This window comes from Rhinoraja longicauda, chromosome 25, assembly GCF_053455715.1.
Source record: "Rhinoraja longicauda isolate Sanriku21f chromosome 25, sRhiLon1.1, whole genome shotgun sequence".
NCBI classification, from domain to species: domain Eukaryota; kingdom Metazoa; phylum Chordata; class Chondrichthyes; order Rajiformes; family Arhynchobatidae; genus Rhinoraja; species Rhinoraja longicauda.
Window position 1 is genome coordinate 12,955,661 of NC_135977.1, and position 16,430 is coordinate 12,972,090.

At 41.9% G+C, this 16,430-nt stretch overlaps 1 protein-coding gene across 2 annotated transcripts in view; it reads right to left on the reverse strand.

Annotated features, from left to right (window-relative positions):
* The window catches only part of LOC144605750 (ras-related protein Rab-35), a 60,981-nt gene extending 49,564 nt beyond the window's left edge, over nt 1-11,417 (reverse strand). The window contains exon 1 of one of the 2 annotated variants that reach the window (XM_078421266.1): nt 10,883-11,417. In XM_078421266.1, coding sequence (XP_078277392.1) covers nt 10,883-10,934 — 52 coding nt within the window. In that variant the 5' untranslated portion in view covers nt 10,935-11,417. The remainder of the gene's footprint in view (nt 1-10,882) is intronic. The other variant, XM_078421265.1, reaches the window with a different exon arrangement.
* Between the last annotated feature and the right edge of the window lie 5,013 nt (nt 11,418-16,430).

The following is a 16,430-nucleotide window of genomic DNA, read 5'->3' on the forward strand; positions in this document are numbered from 1 at the left end:
ACTGAGTAATTCACAGAACTTGCTCCACTAAGAGAGGAGCTCTTGCCAAGTGTAATAAGTGTGAACTCATAAATCCAGGCAGTCATCTTGAACAGTGGAATGAGCCAAACTTCAAACAATTACTAATTATTGAAATGGCAGAATACAGCATAAATGGTTTATTTCCTCTGATGCAAACCTGTTACAGCAAAGTCACAGAATGGGCAAAAATACTTCCACTTCTCTTTACTGACAGAAAATATCTTGAAACGTAACAATCTTGGGCCAATGTAACCACATCTCTGCTCCACTTCCACCCCAGGCCTGCTTCATGCTGTTGCTTCTCCAAACCCAACCAAATGCTTCCATACCAATGAAATAGTTTGAAGTGCAGTCAATGCTGTTATGAGCCCAATCCATCACTTGGCTTGTGCTCTGTATCAGCTGATGCACATTAAAGGGGTGGGCTGCTTAATGTTAAGCACATTCAAGTGTTGTTGAGCAAATACACAATTTAATTTAAACCAGTTGGTTCATGTGCTGATAATGAGGAGTGGAGGGAGATTAAATTAGATGCAGCAGCTGATAACTTAAATAACAAAATGATGGATGCCATCCAGAATGTTTTTGGTTTCAATATTTTTGCAAACTCATGGATAGTCAGAAATTTATTAATAGTTGCTTTATGACCACCAAATGTTAAATTACAAATTTTCCTATTACTTCCTTGCAATTCTAAAAAGACTCCATGCTACTGGGTTGAAAGGTAGTTTGCTCCAAACCACAAGAAAATCCTGTACTATCATAATATACACACCATCTTCGATACAATGGCAAGTACCATACTTCTTTAGTTATTAATCTCCAGAGATGTCCCTCCAGTATTTGGAGGGAAAGGTTATTCAAGAGCACTGCCGGTTCATGTTTCTGAGCTTCCCAGTAACTTAAGTAAATTAAGCAATGCTTCCCTTTTCTGAAATACCCTAGTCGCAAAGATGCATTATTCTCTTCCTTAGCCAATGCTCATCATTTACAAGCAAGATGTCGGTGTTAAATTGATGTGTATGAAGGAAAGGCTGTTGTTACTCAGCGGGACAGGCAGCATCTCTGGAGAGAAAGAATAGATGACGCTTCGGGTCAAGAGAAGAAAGGTCTCAATTCGAAACGTCACCCATTCCTTCTCTATAGATGCTGCCTGTCCTGCTGAGTTACTCCAGCATTTTGTGACTATCTTGTGTTAAATTGATTGTAGAGATGGCAAATATTTAAAAGATTATTTATAATTAATGTAATTCCCCAAAGAAATAAAAAAATATTCAGGAAAAGCTCCAGCTAACTAAAGCATTTAAAGATAGCATTAAATTGAAAGTCTGCAGAATTCCCCTCAAATAAAAAGCATGTGTCTAGCTTGGAAGAGGTTTAATAACTTTCAGTGATGATGGAAAACTGGGGTCTTTAAATAGGAAAGCGAATTAAAGAAAAAAAGCAACTATTAGATTGATGTGTAAAAATGGTAGTTAAAATAAATGTGGAAAGAGACAGAAGAATTCATAGAGAATAATTACTGACACATTAAACAATTTATTGTCTTTGATATTCTCTTTGAGATGAAGAGCTTAGTACTTAATGTTACTCAAATAGTGGAGAACTTAGGGACCAAAACCTGACAAATTCCCTGGAACTCACAGGTTGCATGAAAGGGTTTGAAGAAATGCTGCAGGAGTGGCTGCATTTGAGATGCATGTCCAAAATTCCCTACGTTCTGGAATATTCTCAGATTGCCAAGAGGCGGTTTACTCAGCCTGGATTATTTAGAACTAGGGTCATGATCTTAAGATATGAGGCCAGATGCAGAGAAATGTCTTTAACTCACTAACCAAGAAAGCGGTGTATACTCAGCAAGTATTTTGAAGTTCAACAATGGTAGATTTTCAAGAGAGCAACTTCCTTCAGTTTATTAAGGGCAATAAGTGATGGGGGAACATTTTTTTAAAAAATGCTGGTCTTTCCAATCATGTTCAAAAGCTTTAAGAATTATTCTATAAAATGTTCTGCTCTATATAAACCTTTCTAACTTAGTCTCTTCTCTGCTGCTAAGGAACACAAACTGCAAACAAGAGTCAGAAAATAGGTGGATTTCTTGCTTGCAGGCAGTGTTCAAAGGGTATGGGGTGACTTAATAGAAATGTTTTCACTGGTGCATTCAAAAAGTAGGCTTCAGAAATAGAAGATGGACACTGAAAATGTTCGCAACTTTTTAGTTAGTAACGCTAATAAACAAAGAAATTGCTCCACACATAGTGATTAGAACCGTGACGAGAAGAAAGTTGAAATGAATGGAAGATGCTGATAGCAGGTGACGGAATGATAGGAGGCTCAGGGGAAACAAAAACAATGGCAAAGACTAGTTGGTTTGCGTGTGCTGCTATTGATAGAGTAAATTCTATTCTGATCATATATCTGTTACACTGCACTTTAGAGGGATAATTGCAAATGCTGTGATAATTTAACATTGTTTTCTTGACGTTCAAGAACTTTAGCATGCAAACTTAGCACTCACATGGAACTTGTGAAAAAGCACAATTTGGCATTCCAAGATTATGAGAGGCATAGATGGGAGTACATAGTATGGTTGCTTCTTCATTCCCGTTTGTGCTGAAGCCTGAAATGTGCAGTCTTATAGCATTTATAGGAATAAATTTACACAAAATCTATAGAATGAAAAAGTCAATCATCCTTTACCCCAATCAAGCAATAAACAATCAAAAGGTCGGTATCACAAAATGCTGGAGTAACTCAGCAGGTCAGGCAGCATCAAGGAGGGAACGGGTGACGTTTCGGGTCGAGACCCTTCTTCAGACTCTAGCATCTAGGAGCGAGGGAATGGGTGACATTTCGGGTCGAGACCCTTCTTCAGATCTCGATTTGTACCAGCATCTGCAGTTATTTTCCAACAATAAATGGTAGCTTTGCCGGTTTAAAAACCCGAGAACATTTTTCAAGCTAATTGTGGCTGCCCAGCATTGAGTCCCACAACGCAAATCATTTTTTGCCACTGTAACCAAATTGAATGAATTAAATATTTTGGAAATACTAGTGATCCTCGTGGATTTAAACTGGTCACTGAGCAAATTCACAGGTACAGAGATTCAAAAAAACTCTACGAACTGGATGCTTCTATGTGGGAAATAAATTAGAATTTGGGATATAAATTTACAGATGCCGGCTTCATAAAGGAAGTCGCTGTTCTGTTAACCCAAGGCTGTTCTATTAATCCAAGGTCATTCAAAAAGCAACAAAACACAGGTGCTGGAAATCTGAAATAAAAAGAAAAACCATTTAAAATACTCAGGAGATCAGGCAGTCAGAATTGTGTGACTCGGCAGAGATCTTGAAGGTGATAGAATGACAATGATGTTGTTGTTTGCAGGTGAAGGAGGTTGTGAGCTGGGACTCCTTGTCCTGGATTGTTAATGGTGTGCCAGGCAGTGGTGGATGTTGAGATGAATGCAAGAAATGTAAATCATTCAGCATTACCTTGGATGGTCCAAAAGCAAAATAATGCAGATCTTTTGGGGCTTTACTGACTATTTTAGGGAACAAGTTAACAACCATTAACCATGACAAGACCACAAGTTTATATACCTATTTTGAGGACAATTCCTCCCACCTTGCACCAAGGCTTCACCAAGCTTCTCTGTCTCCACCACAACCTCTGATTATGCACCCATGCCCCCACTGACATCTTTCACCCCAACAGTTCAATTTCCTGCACTTCGACTCTGATTGAATTTTGTCTTGTGGGTAAGAAAGATCTCCCCTTCATCTCAATGACACTTTATTGTCACACGTACCTAGGTACAGTGAAATGCTTTGTTTTCCATACAACTCAGTAAAATCATGTAGCTTCACATCTACTACATAAACCTGAAAATTCTAATGGACAGAAGCAAGAGCTCTCTACAGCAATCCTTCAAGCCTACTCTGCTTGGAGACCAGCACCTCACCTTCTGACAAGGCACATTATAATCTTCTGGACTCAATTAATTTAATAGTTTCAGATTATCAATCAAACCAACCAGTTTATTTACATCTTTTCTGTTAGCTTCAGATCTATTTCACCTCTCCCAAGATATCTTTTGTTCCTCATCAGCTTTTATTCTCTTTCAATACCAGCAGAGAATGGCAAAGGCAGGTGAATTACAAAAGGTGTCTATTTATTACTCATTCTCTCCTGCTCTCCCACATTACCACAGACTCTTTTGTTCTCCTTCCCCTCCCTTTCTTTGTAAGACTTGTTTCATTTCTATTTTTACCTCAATTCTGATAAACAGTCCTTAACCTGAAATCTGTTTCTATCTCCGCAGATGTTGCCTGACCTGCCGGTAACTTCTAGCATTTTCCATTTCTATCCCAGATGTTGAATTCAGATTATTGCAGCTAATACAGGTTCGTCACTGATTTTCCAGCAACAGATGGTCTGGCACTTCCTTTAATTCGGACAAAATTATGAGAGCATTGCGGGTGACGCATCCTTTTTCAGGATGTGTGCCTCCATCCTGAGAGTTAATTTATTTCTTTAATTATTAATTCTTTATTTAAGTTTCTAGCAGTCCATGGTGTTTTAGAGACATGGAAAGAGTATAATTCGTTGGTCAGAGCTGTATTGTTGAATTATTATTACATGACCTCTGTTGGTCCTGCAAAATGGATAATCCGGCAAGGCTCTGGAACCAAAAGTGCGAGAAAATTAATGGTGCCCCTGTATATGCAAGAGGACATAAATGGCCTGAGCAACTCTGTGCGCCAGGCAGCATTTCTGGAGAACGTGGATAGATGACATTTTGGTCGGGACTCTTCTTCAGACGGTCTTCTGACTTGTCTTTTATGAAGATGCTTTGCGAGCCAGAAGGTCGGTCACTCATCATAGTACCCAACCCAAGGTTTAGATCACTTTCATAGCATTTATGTGGCTCTCCCATTTGGTGAGTCTCGGGATGCTGAACGTAAAAAATATGGCAATATCTTTGCTGCACACTTTTAAAGGAAGATAATTACATTTTCCCATTAATGGCCAATGCCTAGCACTTTTGAGTTATGGATGTTACCTGACAACCTTAGATATTTTCTGGATTTGCCGAATATGTGTGCAAACCTTTACATCAACTGAGGGATTGAAAATACAGCTGACAGTTACAATGCAGTGAGCTGCTATGCATCCAATTTCAGTAAAGATATTGTGGGACTGAGATGGCTGATCTGCAACAACTACCAGCGTCATCAACCTCTTTTTTGCCATTTGTGACTCCTAGCCCATTCAGGATTGATCTTCATTAACTTGATACTACACCCAACCAAATGTGACTTAAGATATCCAGAGTAAACCATCTCACCTCAGGTGGTCAGCTCTTTTACCCACACGTGGATAAGGGAACACTCAGAATCTGCAGTCAAGTGGTACCAAGAGAACCTGAACTCTGGATTAATAGTCCAGCAACAAAACTATTATACAACTGTTTGGGTTGAGAGAGAAACTCCAACTTTTATGGCTTCTCTTCTACAAGCTAATCCATGTCTGTGGACTTTACCAGCAGCTAGTGGTCAGTTACTCAACAATATGGAATGTAGCCGTATATAGCTAATCACAAGACCACATCAACTATTATCCAAGGATTAGTCTCCATTAGTTACTTGCCCTCCAGATGAGATTTGTCTCGAAGACCAGGAAATGAGCAGTGGTAAACAACTTAGTCAATCCCAGCTCTAGCTGATTGGGAGTTAACATGTTACTTGAAAGCAACACCACATTGTAATTTAAACTTAAAATTACATCACAATATATGAAAGACCTGCACCTTTTGACCTTTTTGAACTGGATTACATATTGTACAAATGAAATGTGCTGTGATTTTAACATCCCAAATCATGTGAACTTATCTCCTCACTCTAACATCTTATCAAGCCTCATTCCACTAAGCTTCTGTTTGCAATGATCCAAAAATCACAATTCACAAGAACTGCTGGAAAGTGGCCTGGAATGGCATAAAACAACTTTATGAAGCTGGCAGAGCAGTAACTAACAACAGTGTGAGAGCATGTTCCAAGCTTATTGTATTGCCAATTGGTTTGTCCAACCAAAACTTTAAGAGCCGGGAGTACACAGCAAATAACTACGTACATGCCAAATAACTTAAAACCATTCGCCAGCCCACCCACCCCTTCCAAGTCTGAGCTTGCCTGTTTCCTGGATATAGTCCATTAGGCAGTTAGCTTATCTGTCCATTTTGTTTCTGACCCAAGCTACAAGAGTAAATTCAATGTTACAATTGTTGATTTTCTTCCTCTCTGAGCACCCTCATCCCCTATACTTAATTGAAAACAAACTTATTAATGATGGTACTTCACAAAGTAAAAGAAAATAGAACCTTTTCCTAATAGGACGAGGACATTGCGCCAAAATTCAATGTGTAAACACGTTGGATTTCTGCTTCAAAGCTCTCACTCTTTAAAATAAAAGGAATTCATTTTGTGAGTTGGGGGCGTGGGAAGAATAGAAATTGGATAAGTGTTCGATTAGGGTAAATGTGCACTTGATGGGCCAAAGGACTGTTTGACTCTATGATTAGATAAATAAAGTTCATGAGGCTACATTCTCTGCTCCAATCTTCACATTTATTTATCACCATCCATGACATCATAGCTGTCTCATCCTTAAGTCCACTTTAACATGGAAGCAATGAGCTGAATTCACTTACTTGAGACTGTCACATTCCTTCTCAGTTTGAATAATTAGAACCACACAAACTTGCAAGGGGATGACAACCAGCAGTGGAAATAACAAGCTGTCATTATCTTGCTGGATAATTTCAGGTTATTCTCATGGTAACCATAAATATGACTAGGTTTTCACACCTTCTGGAATTAAATTTCACTGCATTGCCCGATTAATCCAACCAATTTCCTTGCAACACAACCACTTTATGTTCGGACCTTAATTCTTAAGCTTCTTGTCATGTGCTAATTAAAAGAACTTAAGAATGGAGTGGGTCATACAGCCTTTTTAGCCTGCTTCGCCATTGAATGTCATCCTAGTCTCGGCACCACTTTCCTTCCCTTTTCACATGACAAGATTCAACTATTGAACAAACATATCCATCGTGGTCTTTAACCTATTATTCATGGAAATTTGGAAGACCACGATAAATCACCGCCTCTGCAGCCACTTGCTTCAAGAACCCTGGATGTGGCTAATGATCAAGGGAACTTACCAGCCTCTAGTTTTGTTGGTATCTTTTCTCTTGTAACTGATTGTTTATGATTATTTTCTGGCGCTTTTCAGCCAGGTCTGTTGCATTAAAGCAGATGGAACATAGTGCTGTGAGCTGTATTTATTCAAATTGAGGAAAGCGAGTCTCAAGAAGGTGAATTCAGCTCATTGCTTTCATTAAATCAGTCATTAATATAGTCAACACTAAAGAGTGACAATGCAATGAATCCTAACTTTAATTATTCCATACTTTCTTAAACCCGTGTACAAAGAATCCCTCTTTTATCTTTACTGTAGACATGACCAGTTTGAAGTTGATCAGATCAATCAACATAAGATTCTACTTTATATCCTATTTGTCAATGTTATTGGGTACTCTTTAGCATATTTGCCATATATTTGGTAGTACCTAGACAATCCAGAAATGAAATAGGTAGCAGATGATAAAATACTCTTTTACTGTGACATGCGTCGTGATTCAAATTGTTCCCGTCATTAATGGCTTGAGAACTGTTTCTCAATGACATCCTTAAAGACTCCAAATTTAGAAAAATAAACCTACAGCTGTGTTTCCAGATATTCATCCGTCCCAAAGTTTAATGTCTAAAGATTTCCATTCCCACCACCACAACCCGATCACCACCAAACTGCACACCAAGTGTCCAATGTGCAACCTGCCAAACTTGTGCACTTTTGAATTTAAACAAAAGAAAACTCACAAGAAGCATAGCATTTATATTACTCATGCCTAGTTGCCCTAAAGTAAAAGTTTGATACATGGAATGACTTGTAGAAAGAAGGCAAAAATCTGATTTATTGGTGTGAGACTAGAGTTAAAGAAATGCCAAACCAGATAATGATGGATAGCTTCTTTTGTTGAATTGATATTAGTGAACAATTTGAACTTTTAATAACATAGTCATACAAACCGTTTCCTTCCTGATTTACCTTTGAAATAACAAAAATCATTAAATATTTTTGGTATAGTCTGAATCTTAATTATTGATCTTTCAATTTAGTCATCACTGTTGCACAATTAGTTACTCGCTGGACAGATCATACAACATTTTCAATTTAATGAATCTCAGCTACACAAAACGGTGCAGTAACAAGTGTTCAGTCTGTCGTACACAGCCAGGGGCTTAACAGATCATAGTTTGTTACACAAACTGTAAATCAGGGACTGGATTTCCTGAACAGGCCCATGTCCCCAAGGCCTGTCATTGGAATTGAAGTAAACCACCAAGCACTACAACAATCTAATACTGTTTGAGCAGGTTCTTACCAATGAACCACTTATTTCACTGAAATTGACATTTTCCCTTCTCAGTCTCTCTAACTTTGACATGAATGATGAGATTACCTTCCCCCGACATCTATGCTACATTGGCCAGGGGGGATAGGACACCTACCTTGTTGCCTCCAATAATTTATCAGTCTGCTTGTCTGATTTCCAGTGACTGCAGCAACATACTGGTTATAAATCCAGAAACGTGGCCAAATTATCAGAGAACACACATTTAAACCAAAAACCTAACAGCGGGATAATTCAAGTTAGGTTAATTCTAGAGTAAGAAGTTGGCATCTTGAATGATTACCACAAAACTACTAGATTATTTTGAAATATCTCTGGGGAATCTGATGGTTTATTATGGCCTGCAGACCACAAACAACCTGGTTGAATTAACCAAATTGACCTCAAAATTCAAGCAGTCCAATAAAACTATGCTCTGGAGACAAAATGAGCAGCACAAACTCCATCCCTCTCTGGCTGAACTGCAAGTTGTTCCTGCAACCTTCTAGGCCCCAAACTCCAGAATTCCTCCGTACGCTTTAACTTCTACATGCGTGCATGTGCCTCTCCTCAATTCTTTCCCATGCATCAACACAACCAACTGGTTCCCATCTAGGCTAGTTTTTACACTTGCATTCAGGCTCTGACCTTGACACGCTCAACCATGCACGTAAAGCAACAGTCATGTCCCTGTGTGTTGATACAGAAACTCATGTATACAACCCCATGCCAGGGCAAACACACACACACCAGTGATCAGGCATCTTCTCTACGCTGGAAACATTTATTTACACTGGCTCATCTCTGGGTTCAGTTCCTCAGAGTCAATCAACATAACCAAGCCATTTGGCATTATGGGCTAGTCCCATTTGCTTGCATTTCACCCATATTCCCCTCTACACCCTTCCTATCCATATATCTGTCCGACTATCTTTTGAAAGTTGTATCCCCTACAATAGCTTTCTCTGGTAGCTCATTTCAGATCTGGACTAGCCTCCAAGTTAAAATGTTGCCCACGAGGTCCCGCTTAAATTTCTCCAACTCACCTTAAGCATACGCCACTACCTATCGAATCCACTGCCCTGGGTAACCGACAGGGTTCAGTTTATCCATGTCCCTCATGAACCTGTACATGTCAATAAGGTCACCCTTCAGCCTCCAACACTCCAAAGAAAAAGGGTCCCAGCCTATCCATCCTCTTCCTATAACTCAAGCCCCCAAGTCCATATAACATCTTGATAAATCTCTTCTACACCCATTCCAACTTAATAACATCCTTCTGGCAGTCCAGAATTGTACACAGTACTCAAAGTGTGGTCTCACCTATGATTAGCAAAGCTGCATCATGATCTTCCAACCTTTGTACTCAATACTCCTCCCAACGAAGGCAAGTGGGCCGAAAGTCATATTCACCACTCTGTCCACCTGTACTCCTAGATCTCTGTTCTGCAATATTCTACAGGATTCTACCACTTACGGTGCAAGTTCTGCTCTGGTTTGCCATACAAAAGTGCGAAACCTCATCGATGAATATGACACCACCTCCAGACAATTGTACTCACCAATGCCCCAGTCCTTTGACCTAGCTCCACCTCAGTAACTTTCAGGCATAGCTCACCATTTACCTTATCTCATCACGGAATCCCCTCCGAGGTTTGTCACACTCAATTAAGCTTTCAACACTACCATACCTCTTTGCCAAGTGAACCCCAACACACACACAAAGCATATTCTCAAGCAAACCAACCTTTTAAAACACCAATTTCCTATGTAGGTTGTTTGTAACAATGACACACCAACTTTCGTACTTGCCGTAACTGTATGCAATTTAGAATTTATTCACAAATTCATCATACCATTAGGTGTTTGCTCAATCACTTCCACCCTAGCTTTGCCCCGCCGTCTCAAAGTCCTGACCCACTAACTGAATTGTCCCTATCTAAACAGATAGATTCTCACACTCCCTCTCCGAGTCTGCCCCTGGCCGAGCTCTCACTCCCTCCCTTGCCTTGCTCCCTCCCCGAGAGTCTGCGCTGTGTCGGACTCATTCCCTCCCTGAAAGACTGCCTGTGCTGGACCCACTCACTGAGTCTCCCTCCGCCCTCCCACTCTTTCAGAAGGCGCTTCGTGACAACAGTTCAGCCTCCGCTCCCGGAAGGCTTCTTCTGACAGGAAACAAGCGGGGTTCCGGCGGCCGCGGCCTGTCCGCCCTGTTTCACTGTCTCTATCTCGGGCTTCCATTGCCCGGCCCATTCCGCCACTAGTGTCGGGCCTTTGACTCGGCCTGTTTCCTCCTGCCGCCGCCCCGGTTCCGCCACTCCACCTTCCCGGTGGCTTCTTACCGCTGTCCCCGATGATGAGGAGCTTGAAGAGGTGGTCGTAATCCCTGGCCATGTTTGCGGCGCTGAGCAGGCAGCTCGGCTCAGTGTCTCGGTGACGGCGCCGCTTCCTTCGAGTCTTTGAGCAGGACAGGGTTCGGCTCTCCGGCACCCGCTCGGATCGGCTCTTTCCGGAAACGCTCGGCTCACAGCGCCGACTCCCTGCGCGCTCAGCGACTTCCGGAAACAGCTCGGGCCGCTTCCGCGCGCTCCTTGCGTTCTGCTGCTCTCGGCTCCGCTCCGCTCCGGCTCCTTGTCGCGGCTTCGGCTATTTCCGGAATCACTTCGCTCCGCTTTTTGAAGCCGATTATTGCCGGAAATATTCGGTTCTTCAGTCAGCGACTTCGGCTATTTCCGTGACTTCAATTCGACTCTCGGGCCACGAACGCTGGGCTCGGCCTGCACGACGAGGGCGACTTTTGTGAGACGGTGCAGTGTCCTCTGAAAGAAATCGACTTCTGAAGAATGGTAGTTGCAAAGTGTTCGGTTGGGCTAATGTGTTGGCTCCGATATCCTGAAGGGTTGACCACTTGGACGTAGTCGAGCCTGAACGCGTCCTATTTTTTAAGTGAACCCCCTTCAGAAACCTCAAGGAAATATCGCACCGGTGACGACCAACGTATTTTGAACTTCAAAATCCGTGTTCAGTCATCTGGCTGGTTTAAGACTGAGGCGAAGGGAAACCCCTAACTTCCCCAATGCTCTTTCACCAGTCTGCAATCGATGACGGTGCAGTCACACACAGCAGGCTGGCCAAGAGTTAAGCACTTAAGTATTTTAATGCGGTCTCAAAATGAATGCATATTACATATTTAAATGTAAACCTCCATTAACCTCGAAGATAGACACAAAATGCTGGAATAACTCAGCGGGACAGGCAGCGTCTCTGGAGAGAAGGAATGGGTGACATTTCGGGTTGAGACTCATCAGACTACTTCTTCCCATTCCTTCTCTCCAGAGATGCTGCCGGACCCGTGAGTTATTCCAGCATTTTGAGTCTATTTTCAGTTTAGCCCATCATCTGCAGTTCTTTCCTACTCAATTAACTCGAGATAGTTCGCTCGGTAATTAAAGGCAAGATTGGTTCACTAATAAAGTGGTTTAAATATCTTTCAGAACCCCAAATACTTCACAGCCAGTTCCAGTCGAGGCTAGAACTTAGAATAAAGGGGAGGCCATTTAAAACTGGGGTGAGAAGAAACTTTTTCACTCAGAGAGTTGTGAATTTGTGGAATTCTCTGCCACAGAGAGCAGTGGAAGCCAAATCACTGGATGGATTTAAGAGAGAGTTCGAGTTCTAAGGGCTAGTGGATTCAAGGTATTATATGGGGAAGGGTCTCGACCTGAAACGTCACCCATTCCTTCTCTCCCGAGATGCTGCCTGACCTGCTGAGTTACTCCAGCATTTTGCAGTTATCTTCTTATATTATATGGGGAAGGCAGGCACGGGTTATTGATTGGGGACGATCAGCCATGATCACAATGAATGGTGGTGCTGGCTCGAAGGGCCGAAAGGCCTCCTACACCTATTTTCTGTTTCTATGGAGATTGAAAATATTCCATTACCTGTTTAGGACGGATTTATTTTCACACCTTTCCAGTTCTGATTAAGGGTTTGGACCCGAAACATTAATAATGTTTACACTTCCCGCAGTTTCTGTCAGACCTGCTGATTTATTTTCCAGTTTGCCTCAGATTTTCAGCATCTGCAGCCTTTTGCTTTTGAAATATTTATGAAATGGAGTCAATGGCACACGAAAGGAAAGATAATAGTCATTTAACCTACAGCAATGAGATATGTCTAAAAATGTCGAGTGAAGGATAAATATTGGCCGAGATATTGGGAAATACCTTCCCAATGTGCACCCATGTGATAAAAGAGAGATTATTTTGCAAAACACAAAAGTCCTGGAGTAACTCAGTGGGCCAGGCAGCACATGTGGAGGAAATGGAAAGGTTTTAGGTCCTTTCAGGCCCTTCTTGAGACTTGGGTAGGCTAGAGAGTGGAGATAAAGCTGGAAAAATGTGTGGCCAGTCACAGCTTGGTGATAATAAACACAAGAAACTAAAGATACTGGTTAATATCAAATAGGTTATAGATTAAGATACGCAAGGAGGGGGGAGCATTTGATTGGCAGGTGGATGGAGTAATTGAGAAATACTAGACAATTGTGAAATGGAGACAACATGGTGTCAGATAAGGTGAGAAGTGGTGGAGTGAAATGTAAAGCCATCGGGAAGGATACAGGAATGGGACGGGAAGCGGAAATAAATGGGATAAAAGGGAAATGAGGGGCTTGGGGATGGTAGATGAGTGCACAAAATAGGGGAAATGAGCATTGTGTATGAGTGGAGGGTAGGAGATAGTGGCAGAAATGAGTGTGTTCATGTGGTTGTGCACAGGAACGAGAGAATGTGGGCGGGGGGTAATTACTTAAATTTGGAGGAATTAAAGTTCATACAATTGGGTTATAAGCTACCCATGCAGAATACGAGGTGCTGTTCTCCAGTTTGTGTGTGGCCACACTCTGGCATGGAGCCAAAGACAGAGGGGTCAGTATGGGAAGGGGAATTCAAATGATTAGCAAGCAGGAGATCCAGCGGGCCTTGGCAAAGAGAGCACGTGTTCAGTAAAAAGGTTGCCTACTCTATGCTTGAACTCACTGATGTAAAGGCCATATCGATACAGTAGATGTGAACTTGCGTCTCACCTGGAAGTGCTGCTGGTGTGCCTGGATGGGGGTGAAGGAGGTGGTGTATGGACAGATGCTTCTGGTGAAAAATATTCTTTTGCATTGGGTTTGAAAGCCAGTGGAGCTGAGTGCAATGAATTGAGCCACAGCTGATAGCAGTTTATAGTAATTATGCCTCAACCAATATTACTAAAACACTTAATAAAAATCTTTGTGGGACCTTTCTGTACATACTTTGCTGTATTTCTGCATCACATTAACAACAGTTCCAAAGTAAGTTGGCAGTGGAAATGCTTTGGAAAGTCATGTTGTAGTCAACATTTTACCAAGCTCATTATTTTGCTTACAGTGTGTTTTATCTGCTTATTCTTCCCAACACATTCCCACCCACCATTTATTTAATGGCTAGTGACTATGTTAAAGAGGTTTACATTAAACCGATTTGTGATGTGTAGTCTCTTTCTCATAACCAGCAATAGCATTGCTTCTTCATCCACCAGTCCTTACCCAAGTTGATGGCCATCTGTCCTTACCCAAGTGATGGTCATCCAATGAATTGGATGAAGGGATTAAAAGTACCATTAGCAAATTTGCAGATGATACAAAGCTGGATGGTAGTGTGAACTGTGAGCAAGATGCTATGAGGTTGCAGGGTGACTTGGACAGGTTGTGTGAGTGGGTGGATGCATGGCAGATGCAGTTTAATGTGGATAAGTGTGAGGCTACCCACTTTGGTGGTAAGAATAGGAAGGCAGAGTATTATCTGAATGGTGTCAAGTTAGGAAAAGGGGACGTACAACGAGATCTGGGTGTCCTAGTGCATCAGTCACTGAAAGGAAGCATGCAGGTACAGCAGGCAGTGAAGAAAGCCAATGGAATGTTGGCCTTCATAACAAGAGGAGTTTAGTATAGGAGCAAAGAGGTCCTTCTGCAGTTGTACAGGGCCCTAGTGAGACCGCACCTGGAATACTGTGTGCAGTTTTGGTCTCCAATTTTGAGGAAGGATAGTCTTGCTATTGAGGGCGTGCAGCGTAGGTTTACTAGGTTAATTCCCGGAATGGCGGGACTGTCATATGTTAAAAGACTGGAGCGACTGGCTCGTATACACTGGAATTTAGAAGGATGAGAGGAGATCTTATCGAAACGTATAAGATTATTAAGGGGTTGGACACGTTAGAGGCAGGAAACATGTTCACAATGTTGGGGGAGCCCAGAATAAGGGGCCACAGTTTAAGAATAAGGGGTAGGCCATTTAGAACTGAGATGAGGAAAAACTTTTTCAGTCAGAGAGTTGTGAATCTGTGGAATTCTCTGCCTCAGAAGGCAGCGGAGGCCAATTCTCTGAATGCATTCAAGAGAGAGCTAGATAGAGCTCTTAAGGATAGCGGAGTCAGGGGGTATGGGGAGAAGGCAGGAACGGGGTACTGATTGAGAATGATCAGCCATGATCACATTGAATGGCGGTGCTGGCTCGAAGGGCCGAATGGCCTCCTTCTGCACCTATTGTCTATTGTTGTCCCAAGTATTTGTGAGACTGCCCCGAGATGGAAATATTGTACAACCATAATGTTATTAGCTGCTGAACAATGTTACTATGTAGAGTGGACTTTGTATAAATAATCTTAATTAAAAGAAAATATAGTTTGGTCCATTTCTGACATCTACCCAAAATTTGAAAAAAGGACTGTAGTGCTAAAAGCATGCCTTGTATAGAGGACACAGACTCAGTGCACATGACAATAATAAACCTCAGCTTAAACCAAAAAAATCGTTTTGAGGCAGCAGCTCAACCAGTAGTACATGTAGTTATGTTGCTGCCCAACCCAGTTTAATTCTGATCTTGGGTGCTTGGAATAAAGGGAGAATAAATATGGGATTAGTGTAATATCTGCTTGATAGTTAGCATGGACTTGGTAAACAAGGAAATGGCAGATGAGTTGAACCGGTACTTTGGATCTGTCTTCACTAAGGAGGATACAAACAATCTCCCAGATGTTCTAGTGGCCAGAGATCCTAGGGTGACAGAGGAACTGGAGGAAATCCACATTAGGCAGGAAAAAGTTTTGGGTAGACTGATGGGACTCAAGGCTGATAAACCCCAGGGCCTGATGGTCTGCATCCCAGGGTGCTTAAGGAGGTGGCTCTAGAAATTGTGGACGCATTAGTGATTATTTTCCAATGTTCTATAGATTCCGGGTCAGTTCCTGTTGATTGGAGGGTAGCTGATGTTATCCCACTTTTCAAGAAAGGAGGGAGAGAGAAAACGGGAAATTATAGACCAGTTAGTCTGACATCAGTGGTGGGGACTCCACTATCCTTAAGAGCTCTATCTAGCTCTCTCTTGAATGCATTCAGAGAATTGGCCTCCACTGCCTTCTGAGGCAGAGAATTCCACATATTCACAACTCTGACTGAAAAAGGTTTTCCTCATCTCAGTTCTAAATGGCCTACCCATTATTCTTAAACTGTGGCCCCTTGTTCTGGGCTCCCCCAACATTGGGAACATGTTTCCTGCCTCTAACATGTCCAACCCCTTAATAATCTTATATGTTTCGATAAGATCTCCTCTCATCCTTCTAAATTCCAGTGTATGCAAGCCTAGTCGCTCCAGTCTTTCAACATATAACAGTCCCGCCATTCCGGGAATTAACCTAGTAAACCTACGCTGCACGCCCTCAATAGCAAGAATATCCTTCCTCAAATTTGGAGACCAAAACTGCACACAGTACTTCAGGTGCGGTCTCACTAGGGCCCTGTACAACTGCAGAAGGACCTCTTTGCTCCTATACTCAACTCCTCTTGTTATGAAGGCCAACATT